This window comes from Littorina saxatilis, linkage group LG17, assembly GCF_037325665.1.
Source record: "Littorina saxatilis isolate snail1 linkage group LG17, US_GU_Lsax_2.0, whole genome shotgun sequence".
NCBI lineage: Eukaryota > Metazoa > Mollusca > Gastropoda > Littorinimorpha > Littorinidae > Littorina > Littorina saxatilis.
Window position 1 is genome coordinate 17958739 of NC_090261.1, and position 16950 is coordinate 17975688.

General features: G+C 46.5%; 1 protein-coding gene across 3 annotated transcripts in view; it reads right to left on the minus strand.

The window, feature by feature from the left end:
* Positions 1–16720, minus strand: part of LOC138952778 (protein unc-79 homolog) — a 294903-nt gene extending 278183 nt beyond the window's left edge. For all 3 annotated transcript variants that reach the window (XM_070324505.1, XM_070324504.1, XM_070324503.1), the window contains exons 1-2: positions 16049–16720; positions 8427–8547 (exon numbers count right to left, since the gene is read on the minus strand). In XM_070324505.1, the coding sequence (XP_070180606.1) occupies positions 8427–8547; positions 16049–16070 (143 nt within the window). In that variant the 5' untranslated portion in view covers positions 16071–16720. The remainder of the gene's footprint in view (positions 1–8426; positions 8548–16048) is intronic.
* Positions 16721–16950: the final 230 nt, after the last annotated feature.

A 16950-nucleotide genomic window follows, 5' to 3' on the forward strand; every position in this document is an offset into this window, starting at 1 on the left:
ACTTTGTTCGTGCGTCTGTCTGTTTGTTTATCTGTATGTATGGATGTGTGTGTCTGTGTGTGTGTATTTATATGCGTGTGTGTATTTGTGTGCACGTGTGTAAATATGTGTTAAGGGAGGGGGGACGTATGCGTTTGGCTTCATAATACTTTCATACGAATCAGTATCGCTAATCAATCGATGTTAAACAAATGGTTTTTTTTAAACTCGCACTTTTTGATTGCGTAGACCAGACATTTGGCCACAAAATATGTTTTTTTAAAGAAATCATCTCGTCGATTCCGTGCGAATGAGCTTTTGCCAAACAACCCTTTTTAACACTATCTAAGTGATCTTTGCTCATTTTTATATTTAGTCATAAACGCTTTGACGAATACAGTAGAACCCCCTGTTTACGACTTTGGAAAAACCTTGAAAATTAGGTCGTAAAAAGGGGGGGTCTTAAAAGGGGGGTTTGAGTTTTTGGCCGGTCGGTCATGAACTTGGTTGCAGTGTATGAACTGTCATGTTTACACACAAACACACAGTTGCAGTTTACTGTCATATCAAAACACACACACACACACACACACACACACAAACACAAACACATTACAGCAGAACAACTTGAACTCAAATTTCAAAGAAAATTTACTCATGGCGTAATGCTCGCTCCCCGCTGAGTGAAGCACATTTGACATTGTGGCGCAACCAGTAAAATCCGAATGTCCTAACTCGATAGAAAGCATAACGACTTTTCTCCCGAATCATCTTTCCGCTCATATGAATGATTCGTCGCCTTGCATCGCTAAACTTGACCACGATCGTTGAGGTCTTCGTACAGGCTCCTCTCTTTGCGTATTTTCGCTTCGCTATCCTTCTCACTATCTAGATAACACTGAGTCCTTATTATCCTTGACGACACACAGGATTTTCGTATTCCCGACTCCCAAGGAAGTCGCCGCGGATAGCCACTTCGCTCGATTCGCGATTACTTTATTAGCTCTCTACTCAAGAGTCGGCGCTTTTCTTTTTCTTTCGCGAATCTTCGTTTGTCAACAAGACAGTCGTCGTGACAAGATAGCGTGCAGAAGAAAACCGGATGTATCAGGATCTCGCGCGTGCGAGATGTCGTTTTTATTTATTTCTTCTCGCGATAGTTGGAGGAGCGAGAGCCGCCATGTTGTGTTTTCGTCTGCTCGAAATATGCGCAAAAGTCGTAAATCATCCCAAAAAGCTCGGTCGTAAGTCGCGTTTTGGGTCATTATCCTTGACGATACACAGGATTTGCGTCTTCCCGACTCCTAAGGAAGTCGCCGCGGATTCTATCGTGCGCGAGATTTAGTGTTTTTTTCGTCTCGCGATAGTTCGAGGAGCAAGAGCCGCCATGTATTGTTTTCGTCTGCTCGACTACAAATGCGCGAAAGTCGTAATTCATCCCCAAAAGCTCGGTCGTAAGTCGCGTTTTGGGGTGAGTCGTTCACTGGGGGTTCATTATATAGTAGAATGCATCCGTGGTAGCAAAATCGGTCGTAAAAAGGGGGTGGTCGTAAACAGGGGGGTCGCTAAGGGGGAGTACTACTGTAATCAAAAATTTCAATTCTAAATTTTCATTTAATTAATATACTTACTCAACTCACATAAATGGCATTAACTTCAGTTCATTGCTTAGATATTGAAGTAGTACTCGACCCTGGTAAAGGGGGAAGTAACTCCCAAAGAAAACAAAGTCCGTAGTGAAGGACAGGAGTCACCTCCCCTACCGGTAACCCGCGCATGCGCGGGCCCTACTACCGGCCGTCATTCTCCCACGGAAACACACACCTGTAACACATAAAATGTTAGCGGGGATGGATGGGAGGGTATAAACGATGTGAGTTGAGTAAGTATATTAAGTAAATGAAAATTTAGATTTGAAATTTTCGATTCAATAACATATTCTTACCTCAACTCACATAAATGGCAGATTGCACATAAAGGCGGTGGGATACTCACATTATTCTCTAGGAAGTATCTGGCCTGCGGCAACCATTGCTGGGAGGCGGCTAGTACCGTCCGGGCGAGTGCTGGCAATGTCCCGAAGGTAGTAGCTGAGGAAGACGTCTTGAGATGTCCAGTATGCATCTTTGAGGACGTCCGCCATCCTTCCAGACTTGAGGACAGCTAAGGAAGTTGCCCACGCTCGAGCCTCATGAGTTCGAGGTGATCGAAGAGGGAGGACTGACTGCCCCCCCCCCCCCCCCCCCCCCCCCGTGTGTCTGCCACCACTGATAAGCATGCCTTATAAGCGTGGAAGACCATCTGGTAAGCGTGGTTTTGCAATGTCTTTACTTCGAGATGTAATAAGCGAAATAAACAGCAACTTCTGAGTAGATGCTCGGATCGGCGCAACAAGTAAGCTTTAAGCGCGCGTACCGGACAGTTAGAAAGAACCGGATCCCAGGGGCCAAAATGTCCAGGAGAGGCCGAAGGGGAATAACCGGTGAAAGCTGGTCCGGTTTTAGAGTTTTGGCGAGAAAATCGGGACGGAAACGCAGTGAAACCGAGCCGTCTCTTCCAAATGCGATATCCCGGTCTAGGCCTGAGAGGCCGTGGATCTCGCTACCCCTCCGCGAGCAGTATGAGCATGAGAGTTTTGCGCGTAAGGTCAGAGAGACTAGCGTCTTGTAATGGTTCGAAAGCACTAGAACGAAGGAATTCGAGTACTAGAAGAACGTCCCAAGCCGGGACAGAAGTTCTCTCCGTTGTAGAACTGAGGGCCGCGCCCTTTAGCACACTCGCGATAACTCCCCCAAAGGAGATGGAGCGTCCGAGTTGCTTAAGCGTCACAGAGATGGCTGAGCAGCGAACTCGCAAAGTAGAAGCAGCGCGCCCCTGAGCGGAAAGCCATGCTAGATGGTGTGCGACCTGCATTGATCGCGGGGCGACCGGGACAACATTGTTAATCGCACACCATCGAGTCCAAGACAGCCAGTGCGACGAATAACCAGAGGAGGTGGAACGCCTGTGAGCCTTCTGGACTAAGACCAAAGTGAGGTCAGAGGCGCCTGAGCGCCCCAGGGATCTCCGTACAATCTCCAGGCGTGAAGATCCAGGAACTCGGGGCGATCGTGCAGGATCCCCGTCCTGGGCTGGAGAAGCTCCCCTCGCCGGAGGCCGAGCGGGATTGGCAGGCCGCTGGCGAGCCGCAGGAGGTCCGGGAACCAATGCTGACTGGGCCTGCGCGGTGCCACGAGAAGAAGACGAGGCCGCTCTAAGTCGGCTTTTCGCAGGACCCTTCCGATGAGCGGAATGGGAGGGAAAGCGTAAGCCTCTAGCCCTGCCCAGCTGATCGACATCGCGTCGATCTTCCAAACTTCCGGGTCCGGAAACGGAGATACAAAGATCGGGAGGCGACGTGAAAATCTCGTGGCAAAGAGATTGACCATCGGACGCTCTCTTGCGCCCACAGATGAAGGAGCGCCTGATGGGTGATGGTCCACTCCGTGTGGAGGATCTGAGAGGACCGGCTGAGGGCGTCGGCCAAGACGTTCAGTCAGCTGGGTAGATAGTGAGCCGAGATCAGGACCTGATGGCGGGCGCACCAAGAAAGGATCTCGCATGCTCGGCTGGACAACAGTTGAGACCGAGAGCCTCCCTGCTTGTTGAGGTAAGCAGCGACCGTCGTGTTGTCGGTATGAATCAACGCATGGGTGCCCTGGAGGGCGGAGAGAAATGTTGAAGACCCAGAAAGAGCGCCCCGAGCTCGAGGCGATTGATGTGCCATAACCGCTGCTCTGGAGACCACCGACAGGAAGTCGTGTGCGTGTCCAAGTGAGCCCCCCCAGCCCTTCCGTGACGCGTCCGAAAAGAGATGCGTGGAAGGGGGAGGTAGCGCTATGGGCACTCCCTGCAGAAGTCAGTGAGTGTTCATCCACTGACGCGTGGTCTGCTGAAACCAGACCCCGAGCGGAACTGAGACGTCCCAACCTTGTGACGTCGGATTCCAGACTGAACTGAGCGCCGCCACTGAAGCCCTAACAGGGAAGACAGGAGCGCCTCCTCTATAGCCTGCTTCCGCAGCAAGAGAAGAATTTCCGCCTGTATTGTCTCCCGAGCGTCGGAGCTGGCCGGAAACCAGAAGTTGGCCGGAGCTCTGGACAAAGGGGCTTTGCCCTCCTGCCAAGGAAGGCGGAACCCCGATCGAATCACCCCCATGATCCATAGGCTGCTTGTCCGAGACAGCCAAGCTGGAAGGGCCCGGGAGAGGCCGCCTGCTACCAAAAGGGTAGAGGCTTGGGGGGTGACTGGATCGGGGATGACTCATTGGGGGTTGGGCTTGCGCCCAGACCCCCGCTTCCCAAAGGAAGGTTTACGCTGGTAAGGGCGGGACCGTGACCCACCCCTACCTGCTTGAGACGACTTCTGCCCAGAAGACTCGCCTGGAGCTGGTGCAGAACTCCGTGGCTTGTTACTGTGCTGTTTAAGAGCGAGCTCCGTCAGTTGCACCACATGCTGGTCACGAGTTTCCTCAAATTGTTGCCGAAGGGCATCCAAAGAGCGTGACCCCAGCAACGCACCCTCTGAAAAGGGAGAGACCCTCAACGAGTCTATGGTGGCTTTATCCGTCAGGCGTGAGCCGTTAAGAAAAGCCTCGCGCCTCCAGAACACCACCTGTGAGTAGAGCCGAGCAGCGAGAGTCATCTGACTGTCAGTGACCTTCGCGAGAGCCGCCAGGAGCATGGCAGCGTCGGCCTCAATGGCATCATCCCGAAACCTAAAAGGTTCGATGGATGAAGAGATGGCTCTCGTGAGAGACCGGATGAGCGTTTCCGCTAAGGAGGTCAATTCAAGAGAAGAACGCCCGCTCTCCTCCAGCCCGAGTAGACTCTGTTCCGTACAAACGGAAGTTCTATCACGGCTATAACCATCCTGCCGCAAGCGAGCCAGTTCCGGCGTCACCGGAAGTGGAGCTGTGGGTAGCGAAAAGGAGGAGAGAAGAGAATGAGGCCTGCTAGGCAGCCGCGATCTTCTTGAGTTGGCTGGGAGGCCGCCACCTGCCTGAGCCGAAGAGGGCGTGTCCCTATGAGCAGCCAAAAGAGGGAAGGGTGTGTTAGCATCAGCCAACACCTGTGCCATCACAAACGGAACAGAAGGAGATTCAATGAAACGGAACCTCGCCTTCGTGTCCCCCGCGCCCGCAAAGTCCGCCAAAGCAGAAGGAGGGGGTGCGACAACAGTGGAGTCGGCGGAGACACCCTCAGGGAAGTACCGTGAGGTTATCTCCGCGGCCAACTCCAGTGTAGGGCCCAGTTTATTGGGAATCCGTAAAGGGGAAACGGATTCGGAACGATCCTCATCCCCTTCCTGTTCCTCCCCAAAACCTTCCTGATCCCCATCGAAAGGAGGGTCCAGCCAACCGGAAACCCACCCATCGACGGAAGAGGAAGCGGCTAAAGCCGGTTGAACAGTAGACGGAAGCGCCGAAAACTGTCCACCAACAGCACCGCCGACAACCGGAAACGCCGAGGCGGAACCGGAAGTCGGGGTCGGATGTCGATGCGTAACCAGGGACGGGATAGCAGGGACACTGCCACCGGAACCGCTAGCACGCTGTCCTCCACCGGAAGTGCCTGCCACAGCACAACCGGAAGTCGAGGACGACAACCCGCGGGTAGTCCCGACCGGAAGCCCCGAGGGGAAACCAGAGGAGCCTACCCCCTGCGAGCTCGAAATAGGAACGGCAGCAGCCGGACCAAGAGCTACAGGTCGATGACCGCCGACAGAATCTTGCAGGCCAGAGCTGGACAAGCAAGATGCTGCTGCCTGCCCCCCAGAGGCCGGGACAGCCGAAGCTGATCCCAGGGAGGCAAGCTGGCGCGCTTCGCCGCTCCCTAGCGCACCCGCCGCATGATGGACGGTGTACTGCCGAGGAGGAGCCGTCTGCGAACCCGGAGGAGACGCGAGAGCGAAACCAGGGAACGCAGGCAAGTGTGAGCCCCCAAAAAGATGGGGACTCCCACAAACGCCACCCAACGCCGAAGCGCTAGAACCGGGTGGCGCTAAGGACGCGAACCCCCCTGGAAAGGCAGGGGGATCCGCTACAGAACCGGAAAAATCCGGTCCAAGATCAGCCGAAGTGATCGTAGCTGAAGGACGCAGTCTAGAAAGTGAAGCCACCCCCCCCACGCCAGGCGGGAGGGGAGCGACCGGCCTTTCCGCAGAGTGCAAAGCAACCAAATCATGCTTCAAAGTAGCAAACATTGCCAAGATTTCCTCCCGAGACACGGACTCGCTAGGCCGAGACGCCTGCGAGCGCGAGGGAGGTGAACTAGTGCGTTCCTGCGTAGGAAAAATCGGTGACGGTGACGTGGAGTCAATCGAAACTCATTCTGACTTTTTAGTCGCCGGGTCAGTAACCAGAACTGCAGACTTAGCCTGTGACGAAGTTACCGAGGCACGAGTCTTCAATTTAGTCTTAGACTTGTCCTTATCTTTCTCTTTCCCCGGAGAAGAGAGCAGAGAAACAAGCTTGCCCTTGCATTTAGAGCTTTTGTCCGCCATTTGCAATTTCAGACACGCGCACTTGGAGACAAATTACAATCGAAAAATTGCTCAAACAAATGCAACGCGTAGCGAAAAGAAGTGAAACGATCTTACCAAAGGTAAACAAAGCAAAGACCAGGGTCAAATGGCCTTCCACTAAAGGCCAAGGCAAAAAGATGCCAGAGTACCACAACACGTCTGTGCTCGAGTGTTGAAGTGGGTGGAATGACGGCCGGTAGTAGGGCCCGCGCATGCGCGGGTTACCGGTAGGGGAGGTGACTCCTGTCCTTCACTACGGACTTTGTTTTCTTTGGGAGTTACTTCCCCCTTTACCAGGGTCGAGTACTACTTCAATATCTAAGCAATGAACTGAAGTTAATGCCATTTATGTGAGTTGAGGTAAGAATATGTTATTGAATTCTAATTAAATGGAGTTGTTGAGAAATGAATTTCCTCCAAAACTGTCTTTACCTTGTTAAAAAATATGCTTTTTTACGATTTTTGTAGCATGTTGAAGAGACACTTTTACCTGCAATCACGACTCGCTTGACCCTTACCCTGTATAACACAATTTATGAACAAGTAAAAGATAAAAACGATTAAATACTATGCATTTGTCGTAGAGCCAGTAAAATATCCTCTACGAATCTGTTTTTCTTCTTGATTTACCTTATCTGGTTCATATGTTACGACATTTTTTTTAATATTTTTTATTTTTTATGTTTTCCTTATACCTGTTCCTTGTTCCGGTGTGCTCTCACGCCGCCCCGTCCCTGCACTCACTGCTCCATCCCCATGTGAATTTCGTTCCGCTGCCAGACTTGTCGATTTTACAGACGCTCCAGGGAGGGATGTCGGGCCGTTGCGGTAGGCTACCCTCGGAAGATGACACTGCACTTCTGCTGAGTCACTTCGACGGTGTTCAGTAGTGGGTCTGTCCCGAGCTAACGGACGCAGCCGACTACCTACTATGCCCCCTACTAACGACATTGACTGCTAAGTCACGGAGCCAGACTGAGTGAGGGTCCCCTCCAGAGAGCAGACCGCCACCACGTCCCTCTGTCGACCCCCCAGAACGTCAGACGTTGAAGACTGACAGCAGAAGTACTATTTAGGGAAGGATGAAACAGGAACACTGAGACCAAGGTCACCATGAGAGCTCCGGGCATGAAGGGCCACAAGAGCAAGGACAATTTATAATTTTGGATGATTAATGAGATGAGGATGATTATAATGATGATGCTATGGATTTCCAATTTGGTTTGAGACTACGTGACAGGGCAGCACTCTACGCTTACTGTCATAATATATCCTGGTGTCAACCAGGCCCGAGAACTGCAGCACCTGCGGTGTTGGTCAGGTAAACAGAACCTGAGCACCCTCAAAGTCGCATTCGTTAAGTGTGATTCCAGCCTTCCCATAGGAACCATAGCACTTCCACTCTGGGTAGGAGCCAACCGTAGCCCGAAAAACCCACATGACCCCGATGGGATTCGAAACCACGACCTCCCGGCCCACAGCCCAATGCGCTAACCACTGCGCTACGGGGGCCGTTTTTTTACGACAATTTAAAAATGACAAAAAATCACTTTAGCGTTTGAAAAAATTGAGTTGCGTTTCTTTCGCCGGGGACTGTATGCCAGTTAAAATTGGAAGTTACACCGCAGTAGCTAAAAATGTGTTTGCCGCTGACACCCCTTGAAATGTCTCACTACTTGTGAATAAAACTCCTGATGTGTGCACACTTTGTAATTTTCAATAATTCACAAAAAGTCCCAAGGCCCGAAAGCAAATGAAAAGAAAACATTATTGAATTTATTCCCTTACCAAAAAAAACACCACAGCACCTTATTATTTTGTGTGAAAACACCAGTTTTCTTCTGTGAGTGAACAATATAGTTCCTTCCAGTTCCAGCACTTACCTGAGCAGTGTCTGTGAGAAGTACTTCAATGTGTTTGCTACATCTGTGCCAGTCGGCTGTGGAGTCAGGTTGTTGATGATGCGATAGTGGTAGTCTTTTAAATTTCGAATTTTGGAAGTGACTGAAAAAAAACAAACAAACAGCTATTTGTTAGTCACTATGATAGTGATTCAATTCTCTTTTTCTTTTTGTAATTATAGAAAAACTGTTTTGTTTAACCTTCCTGAAACCATGTAGATGACTAGATCTATGGACAAACAAAATCAAAATGGAAAAAAAAAAGAAAAAAAAGTGGACTGTGTACCGTACTTTCCGGGTCATAAGGCGCGACTTTTTTCCTCGAGTTCGACCCCTGCGTCTTGTATAACGAAGCGCCTAATCCGTGTATGAAATACGAAAAAAATCAAAGAGACCGCTTGAGTACCAGTCAAACAACTTGTGATAATGCATGTTTCAGCTACTAGGTACTGCCCTGCCTTTGATCTGGCCGCACACACAGATTTCCACTCTGTTAAACTCGGTCACTGACCCCGGTGCAGGAAGTGTTTCCTCTCTCAAATATGACAGGGGAACCACCTCTCATGGCAAAAACTGGGTCATTGACCCCTGGGAAGAAGGTCGTGTCTATAAACAAGGCCACCCAGCTATCACAATGCCTTTGATCTGGCCGCACACACAGAGCACACATATTTTCACTCAGTTAAAGTCGGTCACTGACCGGTCACTGACCCCGGTGCAGGAAGTGTTTCCTCTCTCAGATATGACAGGGGAACCACCTCTCATGGCAAAAACTGGGTCATTTTGGTGCGCCCTATCGGCCCCCTGCGTCCAATGGGTGACTGGATTACAATTTTTTTTAAAAAGAAGGGGGTGCGTCTTGTATAACGAAGCGCCTTGTCACCCGGAAAATAGGTAATTCAAAAGCTGTTCTAAAGGTTGTTCAAAAAGAGAAAGAAACAAGTCGCGTAAGGCGAAAATACAATATTTAGTCAAGTAGCTGTCGAACTCACAGAATGAAACTGAACGCAACGCAACGCAGCAAGACCGTATACTCGTAGCATCGTCACTCCACCGCCCGTGGCAAAGGCAGTGCCCGTGGAATTGACAAGAAGAGCGGGGTATTCGTTGCGCTAAGAAGGATAGCACGCTTTTCTGTACCTCTCTTCGTTTTAACTTTCTGAGCGTGTTTTTAATCCAAACATATCATATCTATATATTTTTGGAATCAGGAACCGACAAGGAATAAGATGAAAGTGTTTTTGAATTGATTTCGAAAAAAAAAATTTGATAATAATTTTTATATATTTAATTTTCAGAGCTTGTTTTTAATCCGAATATAACATATTTATATGTTTTTGGAATCAGCAAATGATGGAGAATAAGATAAACGTAAATTTGGATCGTTTTATAAATTTTTATTTTTTTTTACAATTTTCAGATTTTTAATGACCAAAGTCATTAATTAATTTTTAAGCCACCAAGCTGAAATGCAATACCGAACCCCGGGCTTCGTCGAAGATTACTTGACCAAAATTTCAACCAATTTGGTTGAAAAATGAGGGCGTGACAGTGCCGCCTCAACTTTCACGAAAAGCCGGATATGACGTCATGAAAGACATTTATCAAAAAAATGAAAAAAACGTTCGGGGATTTCATACCCAGGAACTCTCATGTCAAATTTCATAAAGATCGGTCCAGTAGTTTAGTCTGAATCGCTCTACACACACACACACACACACAGACAGACGCACATACACCACGACCCTCGTTTCGATTCCCCCTCGATGTTAAAATATTTAGTCAAAACTTGACTAAATATAAAAAGAAAAGCTATACTGTCTTCTTGAAGTTCTTCTAATAGTTACAAGCTGTAGTATTTTGTTTAGCATTTCCAAGTAAATTTACAAAATAGAGGAAACTTTATCATAGATCTATGGTCTTTCCAAAAATCAGGGGTGGGACTCTCTTGTGATGAAAAAAGAGGAAATCCCTTTTTCTAGGGGGGTTCGGGGGCATGCTCCCCCGATTTTTTTTAAGTGGTACATTAAAATCTGTGCAATCTGGTGCATTCTGAGACTAAAATTCAACTCTTTTGGATCAGGTAAAAAAGACATTCTCCTCACTCCCCCCCCCCCCCCAAAAAAAAAAACCCACCCAAAACTTTCACACAACAATGGTAACATTGTAATGGTGCATATTTACGTAATGTACCATGTATCCATAATCCAATACTGGCAATAGTATGATCCAAGTGACGCCCCAATGCATTGAAGTTCAAAATTACTATTACTAGTATTAGTTATCATGAGTTTTCAGTCAGCACAATTTAACTCTCAAGCCTCCAGTGTTCTGTTCCATCTTCACTTCTCTCCATATCATTCAGTCAACAAGTTATAGATACTGTGATGAAATGGGACGCGGAAAAATAGATTATTCCAGCGGAATTCGTAAGTTGTGTCGGCAGAAATCCGCGGAAAAGTCCCACCCCTGAAAAATGCAGATGAAACACACCAACCTCGCTACTTCGGAGCTATTTTTAGCGTTCCCAGTCACTAACTATTTTTCGATCAAATGCTTACGTAAAACCATAACGTCAAAATATGTCCAAATTTGCATTTGTAACAATGTTCATAACCGGCACGGTTGGCCTAGTGGTAAGGCGTCCGCCCCGTGATCGGGAGGTCGTGGGTTCGAACCCCGGCCGGGTCATACCTAAGACTTTAAAATTGGCAATCTAGTGGCTGCTCCGCCTGGCGTCTGGCATTATGGGGTTAGTGCTAGGACTGGTTGGTCCGGTGTCAGAATAATGTGACTGGGTGAGACATGAAGCCTGTGCTACGACTTCTGTCTTGTGTGTGGCGCACGTTATAATGTCAAAGCAGCACCGCCCTGATATGGCCCTTCGTGGTCGGCTGGGCGTCAAGCAAACAAACAAACAAACCAATGTTCATCAAATGATGTTAAAAACAACAAAACCACTGTAATTGGGAAAATGTCTTATTTTGCCGAATAACAATGGGTTCTTTTATCAGTGGTGTGCAAATCCACTAACCCGTGACCCGGGGGGAGTTAAAAATTGGCCGGGTTAGCTGAGGTCTTTGAGTAGCATTCCCGTGGGTTAGCTAAAAATTTCACAAACAAAACTCAAGATAGAGCATCAAATGCCAACTCCTTACTAAAATGAATGGCCAAATTACATTTCCCCTTGTTTTTCATAATGAAAACAAAGCCCAAACCGAAGCCCAAACAGTAAGTACTGTTTCTAAGGCGCTTTTTCTGAAGTGTTGATCGTGTTCAAAAATGTCGTCTGCTTCAACGATGTGAGTTACATCCCTTAGTTTAGTTTTACATTTTGACCAATGAGAAAGCGCTCCCTAATTTGTTTCGGGCCACTGAAAAACAACCATGGCGTTGTTTAGGTTCGGGTTTTCTACTTCAAAAGCGGAAAGCAAAAGTGTTGAGATAAAGACTAAACAAGCGACGGACAAAGAGTACGATAGTCACAAACGTAAGAGGACGTTTCTTTCTAGTTGGTGTGATGAGTTCCCATGGCTACAGTTTGATGAGAGCACAGGAATCATGACGTGCAAGTGTTGCAAAAACTTTCCAAGTTTCGCGAATTCCAAGTCCGAGTTTGTTACGGGTTGTACAACTTATCACAAAGGAACTCTCAACTCTCATGATGGCAGCGTTGCTCATCGGCGATGCCTGATTAAGCATCAACGTGAGAAGGATAATGTGAAAATCCCCGAGAAACCCATCACATGTTTGAAGTTTCATTGTTATTGACTTACTTCTTTGTTCTTAGTTCGGACAGACTGGTCGTCGGCAGATGCTACCTTTCAGTGACTTATAATCCAATGTTTCTGTTTGTGAAACTTCAAAGACAAAATAAGAAAAGTTGGAGTGGGTTACCTATTTTTTTCCCGGGTGAGCTGGAAATGCGATTCTACTAACCCGTGGGTAAGTTGTTTATTTTTAAATTTGCACACCCCTGTTTTATACGTTAAATCCGGAAAGTCATATCTAGCATCATACAGAATTGTTCATAAACCTACAAATACACTAAAGACTTTTGCAAAAACTATAGTCTGTTTCAATGACTGTCAGCAATTTTCAACATTATAAATCAAGATAACTAGACACATTGAAAGAAATTAGGTGCACTAAACAGTTTTCCTGATCACGAATCATTGTGTGAAACTTTCTTTACAACTTACGTATTTTTCTAGAAAAGGGTGTGTCCCCTGTTTTGAGCGAACACTGTTTGCGTGGTGCACTACCTCTGTTTTTGAGAAAAAAAACGAAAAAAATACACAGCGGCCATAATTCCTCTTTATTTGAATGAATGTCAGCTTCAAAATGATTGTTTTAGACTGCAGATTAAAAAAAATCAATGCATGAAGAATCTGAAAAAACAGTTGGTTAGGCCTAGGCCTATACAAGGTTGTCGTCACCAAGACTGAGACTGGTCTTTTTTGCACAGAATCAAATGACGACATTTATAACAAATGACGTCATTATCAAGATTGGTACATGACGTATTATTGTGCATAATTTCTTTGTGATCCGTTGTGTTTTCGTAAAGATACAGTGTATTTAGTCATGTAAGCAAGAGACACTGGCCTAAAAAATGGCGGCAAAAAGCACATTTTCAGAGAAGGATTTTCGATCCTACATCAAAATAAGAACGGCACTTGGTAAAACGGCCGGTGACATACTTGAAGAGCTGAGAACTGTAAGCCCAGGCACAGCACCATCTCGCGCGACAGTTTTTCGGTGGGCAAAACATTTCTCAACAGGGAAAACGTCTGTGGAAGATGCAAGGGGAAAAGTGAAGAAACCACCTGTAACCGACAATAAAATGGTGTCCCATGTGCAACGGTTAGTTGATGAAGATCCCCGAGTGAGCAGTCATTTTATCGCCGAAACACTGGACATTTCGTCGTCGTCTGTCTTGAGAATTTTAAAACACAAACTTGGATACACAAAGGTGTGCGCGCGATAGGTACCACATTTCCTCACTGAAGAGAACAAGAGGTGTAGGGTTACGTTTGCCCAACGGCTACCCAAGATATACGACGGATGTGATCAAAAACGCTTGGATGAGATCGTGACTGGAGAGGAAACTTGGGTGTACTTCTTTGAGCCAAAAAGAAAAGCTCAAAACAAAGCATGGATAAAAAAAGGTGCCAATGCCCCTCGGATCGTGCGAAAAAGTCGCTCCGGCAAGAAGGTTTTATATACAATATTTTATAACACAAAGGGCGTCATTTTTCAAAAACCACGCGAAAAAGGCAGAAGCATCACTGGGGTGTACTACAAGGAAAAAGTTCTTGCTGGCATCGTTCGTTACTACAAGAGAGCCAGACCAACTACAGGATTGAAAGGGATCAAATTACTTCATGATAACGCACCTGCTCACAAATCCAAGGTGGTGAAAGAGTACCTGGAGGAAGAAAACTTTGAAACTTTGCCAAATCCTCCCTACTCTCCTGATCTTGCACCCTGTGACTTTTTTTTGTTTCCTCATCTGAAAAGACAATTGGCTGGGCGTCGATTTGACAGTCGATCAGCCCTCGGATCGGCTGTTTTCCAGTGTCTGAACCAGGTGCCAAAAAACGACTTCAAACGGTCATTTCTTGACTGGGTCCAACGACTTAAAGGGCAGCTGTCGGGTTGCCTCGCTTCAAAAATGCGCGGAGTCGTGTGCAAACACGCGTTTAAGAGTTTTCCGAGTTGATTCAACTAAAGACTGTTGATTTGGTCCAGAAGAAGATACTTTTATCATTAGTTTGAAACCATGAAAATGAGTGAAACTTTCTGCTAGTTCTCACAATCCGCAAGAAAACGAAGCAGTTGGCAGGCCGAAACGACTCAAAATCCGCGACCGACAACTCTGTCAGCACAAGAAGAGACGCCGCAGCGTTAGCCTGGCAGTGACGTCATCCGAGGAACCCGATAAGGCCGCTGCGAAGTTTACAGTACAATGCAGAGTACAGCTGGGCATCTGTAATGCTGTACGCGTGATTGATTCTTGCACAAAGTAAAGTATTAGGCTGGTGGTATCTTCTCATGACCCATGTTCCCATCTTCTCTTCTTTGATCTGATCAACTGCAACCTTCACAAGTTATTTCTAAAGTGGTTCACATGCTGTTGCTACTCCACCAGTTCACCCGGTTAAACCATAAAGTTGCTCAACCACAGACCCTCGTGTCCCTGGTCAGCAGACACTTTACACTGAAGAAGGTCCGCTTGAGGTGTCACGCCAATTACCGTGTACGTGTGAGGTACTGAATTCAAGACAAAAACCAACTCTGTCGGTGGGAAAATCTAGGAAAGAGATAATGACAATACCTCTTCAGTTACTCACTCAAGTAGGTAGACGAGATAAGATAAAAGGAAGAGAGACGAAGACAAAGATGAAACAGTGTCAGTGGGTCTAGTGTGGAAAATCGGGGAGGGGGGGTTCGGCCGCAAAAAAATCAAAGATGAATTTGTCAAACTGTGATTGTGATGGTTATCGTGTGTGTGTGTGTGTGTGTGTGTGTGTGTGTGTGTGTGTGTGTGTGTGTGTGTGTGTGTGTGTGTGTGATAACACGTATGTGTGTGTGTGTGTGTGTGTGTGTGTGTGTGTGTGATAACACGTATGTGTGTGTGTGTGTGATAACACGTATGTGTGTGTGTGTGTGTGTGTGTGTATGTGTGTGTGTGTGTATGTGTGTGTGTGTGTGTGTATGGTGTGTGTGTGTGTGTGTGCGTGTGTTTGTGGGTGCATGTGTGTGTCTGTGTGTGAGTGTGTTTGTGTGTGTGTGTGTGTGTTTGTGTCCCTCGACGCGTGACATTATATGCCAATAAGTTGAACAAAAACAGGGTTCAAGTGGGAACACCTGAACAAAAGCAGGAGGGGGACGGAAGACACTTTATAAACTCCGTTATTTACTGCGAAATTTTGGCCTGGGAGAAGACACCCCATCCTAAGTTTCTCTTCACCTACCCGTGAAGTATGCTTTAGGGCTTGACTAGACAACCCGATTGTGCTCACTACACGGTATAAAGAGAGCGCCGTTCAACCCGGCCGATTCCTCGGCTGACGTCACGCGTCCAAGGGAAGTAATTTTCGAGCGGGCTGCATGCATTGACTCAGCCAAGAATGCAAACTTTCTTCGATTAAAGACATTAATTGTAGCATGTCTAAAATCTTGGGACTTGTGTTATCAAGCTGTTAAAATCACCAAGTAACTTTTAAGTATAGTTTCAGTTACATGAGAATTAACTCCTTCTGATGAACAGATTTTGAGAGCCACAACCCAACAGCTGCCCTTTAAACTGTGTGTAGCCGCTAAGGGAGAATACTTCGAGGGTTTGAAATAAAAAACAACTGCATCATCTAAAGATTTCCCGGTTTTTGAGACCAGTCTCAGTCTTGGTGACGACAACCTTGTACCTACTACTGTACTGGACATGCAAATAGAGCTGTTGGAATATCAATCCTCTTGAAGTTTTGAACACAAATTGAATAAAAGATTAAAACCCAAATAAAATTGCAACCAATTAAATATATATTTTAAAAATAAGCAATGGCTCGAGCGTTCAACAACAGAAAAATTCGCAATCTTACAAGTTGCTGCTCTTGTGGCCATTTTCGCGTTGGTTTGCAGCTGGCAACAGCAACAGAGACGATGCTGTACCAGAGCACTTGCTGCTTAGACTACTGCCTTTTTTTTTTTTTAAGAGCATCAGCTTCTTTCACAGTTGGCATAAACGATCAGCCCAGTCATGGAGGTTGACAGCCTGAAAGCAAATACGTTGCGTATGTCAGTGTTCCATCTCCCATTGGCATTTTCTTGGAAAGGGTCGATCAGCTTCTGGAGTCTGACCATGGTACCAGACGATGCTGGATGCTAATGAGGACGGTCTGTACAAGAATTCTCGCTATGCCAGTATGACTACGATCCAACAGGCACACTCCATTCAGCACAACTGTGAGACCTCTATCAGAGTAAATGGCAAAAACATTTTTGAATACATGCTTCTCTCTCCCCCTGTCTCTGTATTTTCTCTGTATATTTATTCTCAAACATTAAAAAAAAAAAAAAGCAAAACGCGGTGCATCCTTTCCGAGCCAGTATCGTCCTCATACCAGTATGGTTTTCATCTACCCCGTACTGGAAGATTTCAGAACAACATTAAAAAAATTGTTTTCACAAAATATCCTGATTACAATCCTGTTACAATCGAAATGTAAATGTCGATAATGCTGTAAGAAGTTCCTGATCACGGCTCTGCAAACCTATTATATCACACATTAAATGGGCATAGGGAGAGAAAAAAAGACAAACTGCAAACGAGTCACCTCCCATGTTATTGAGCATGGCTCACAAATAGATACGCAAAACTTCATTTTTTTCTCCCATACACTAGTGACATCTGAGAAATAAATAGCTAAACCTGATTTTATTTGTTCAGTTTGCAAAAATATCTTTACATCATTACTCACTAGTATTTATTAATATATGAAAA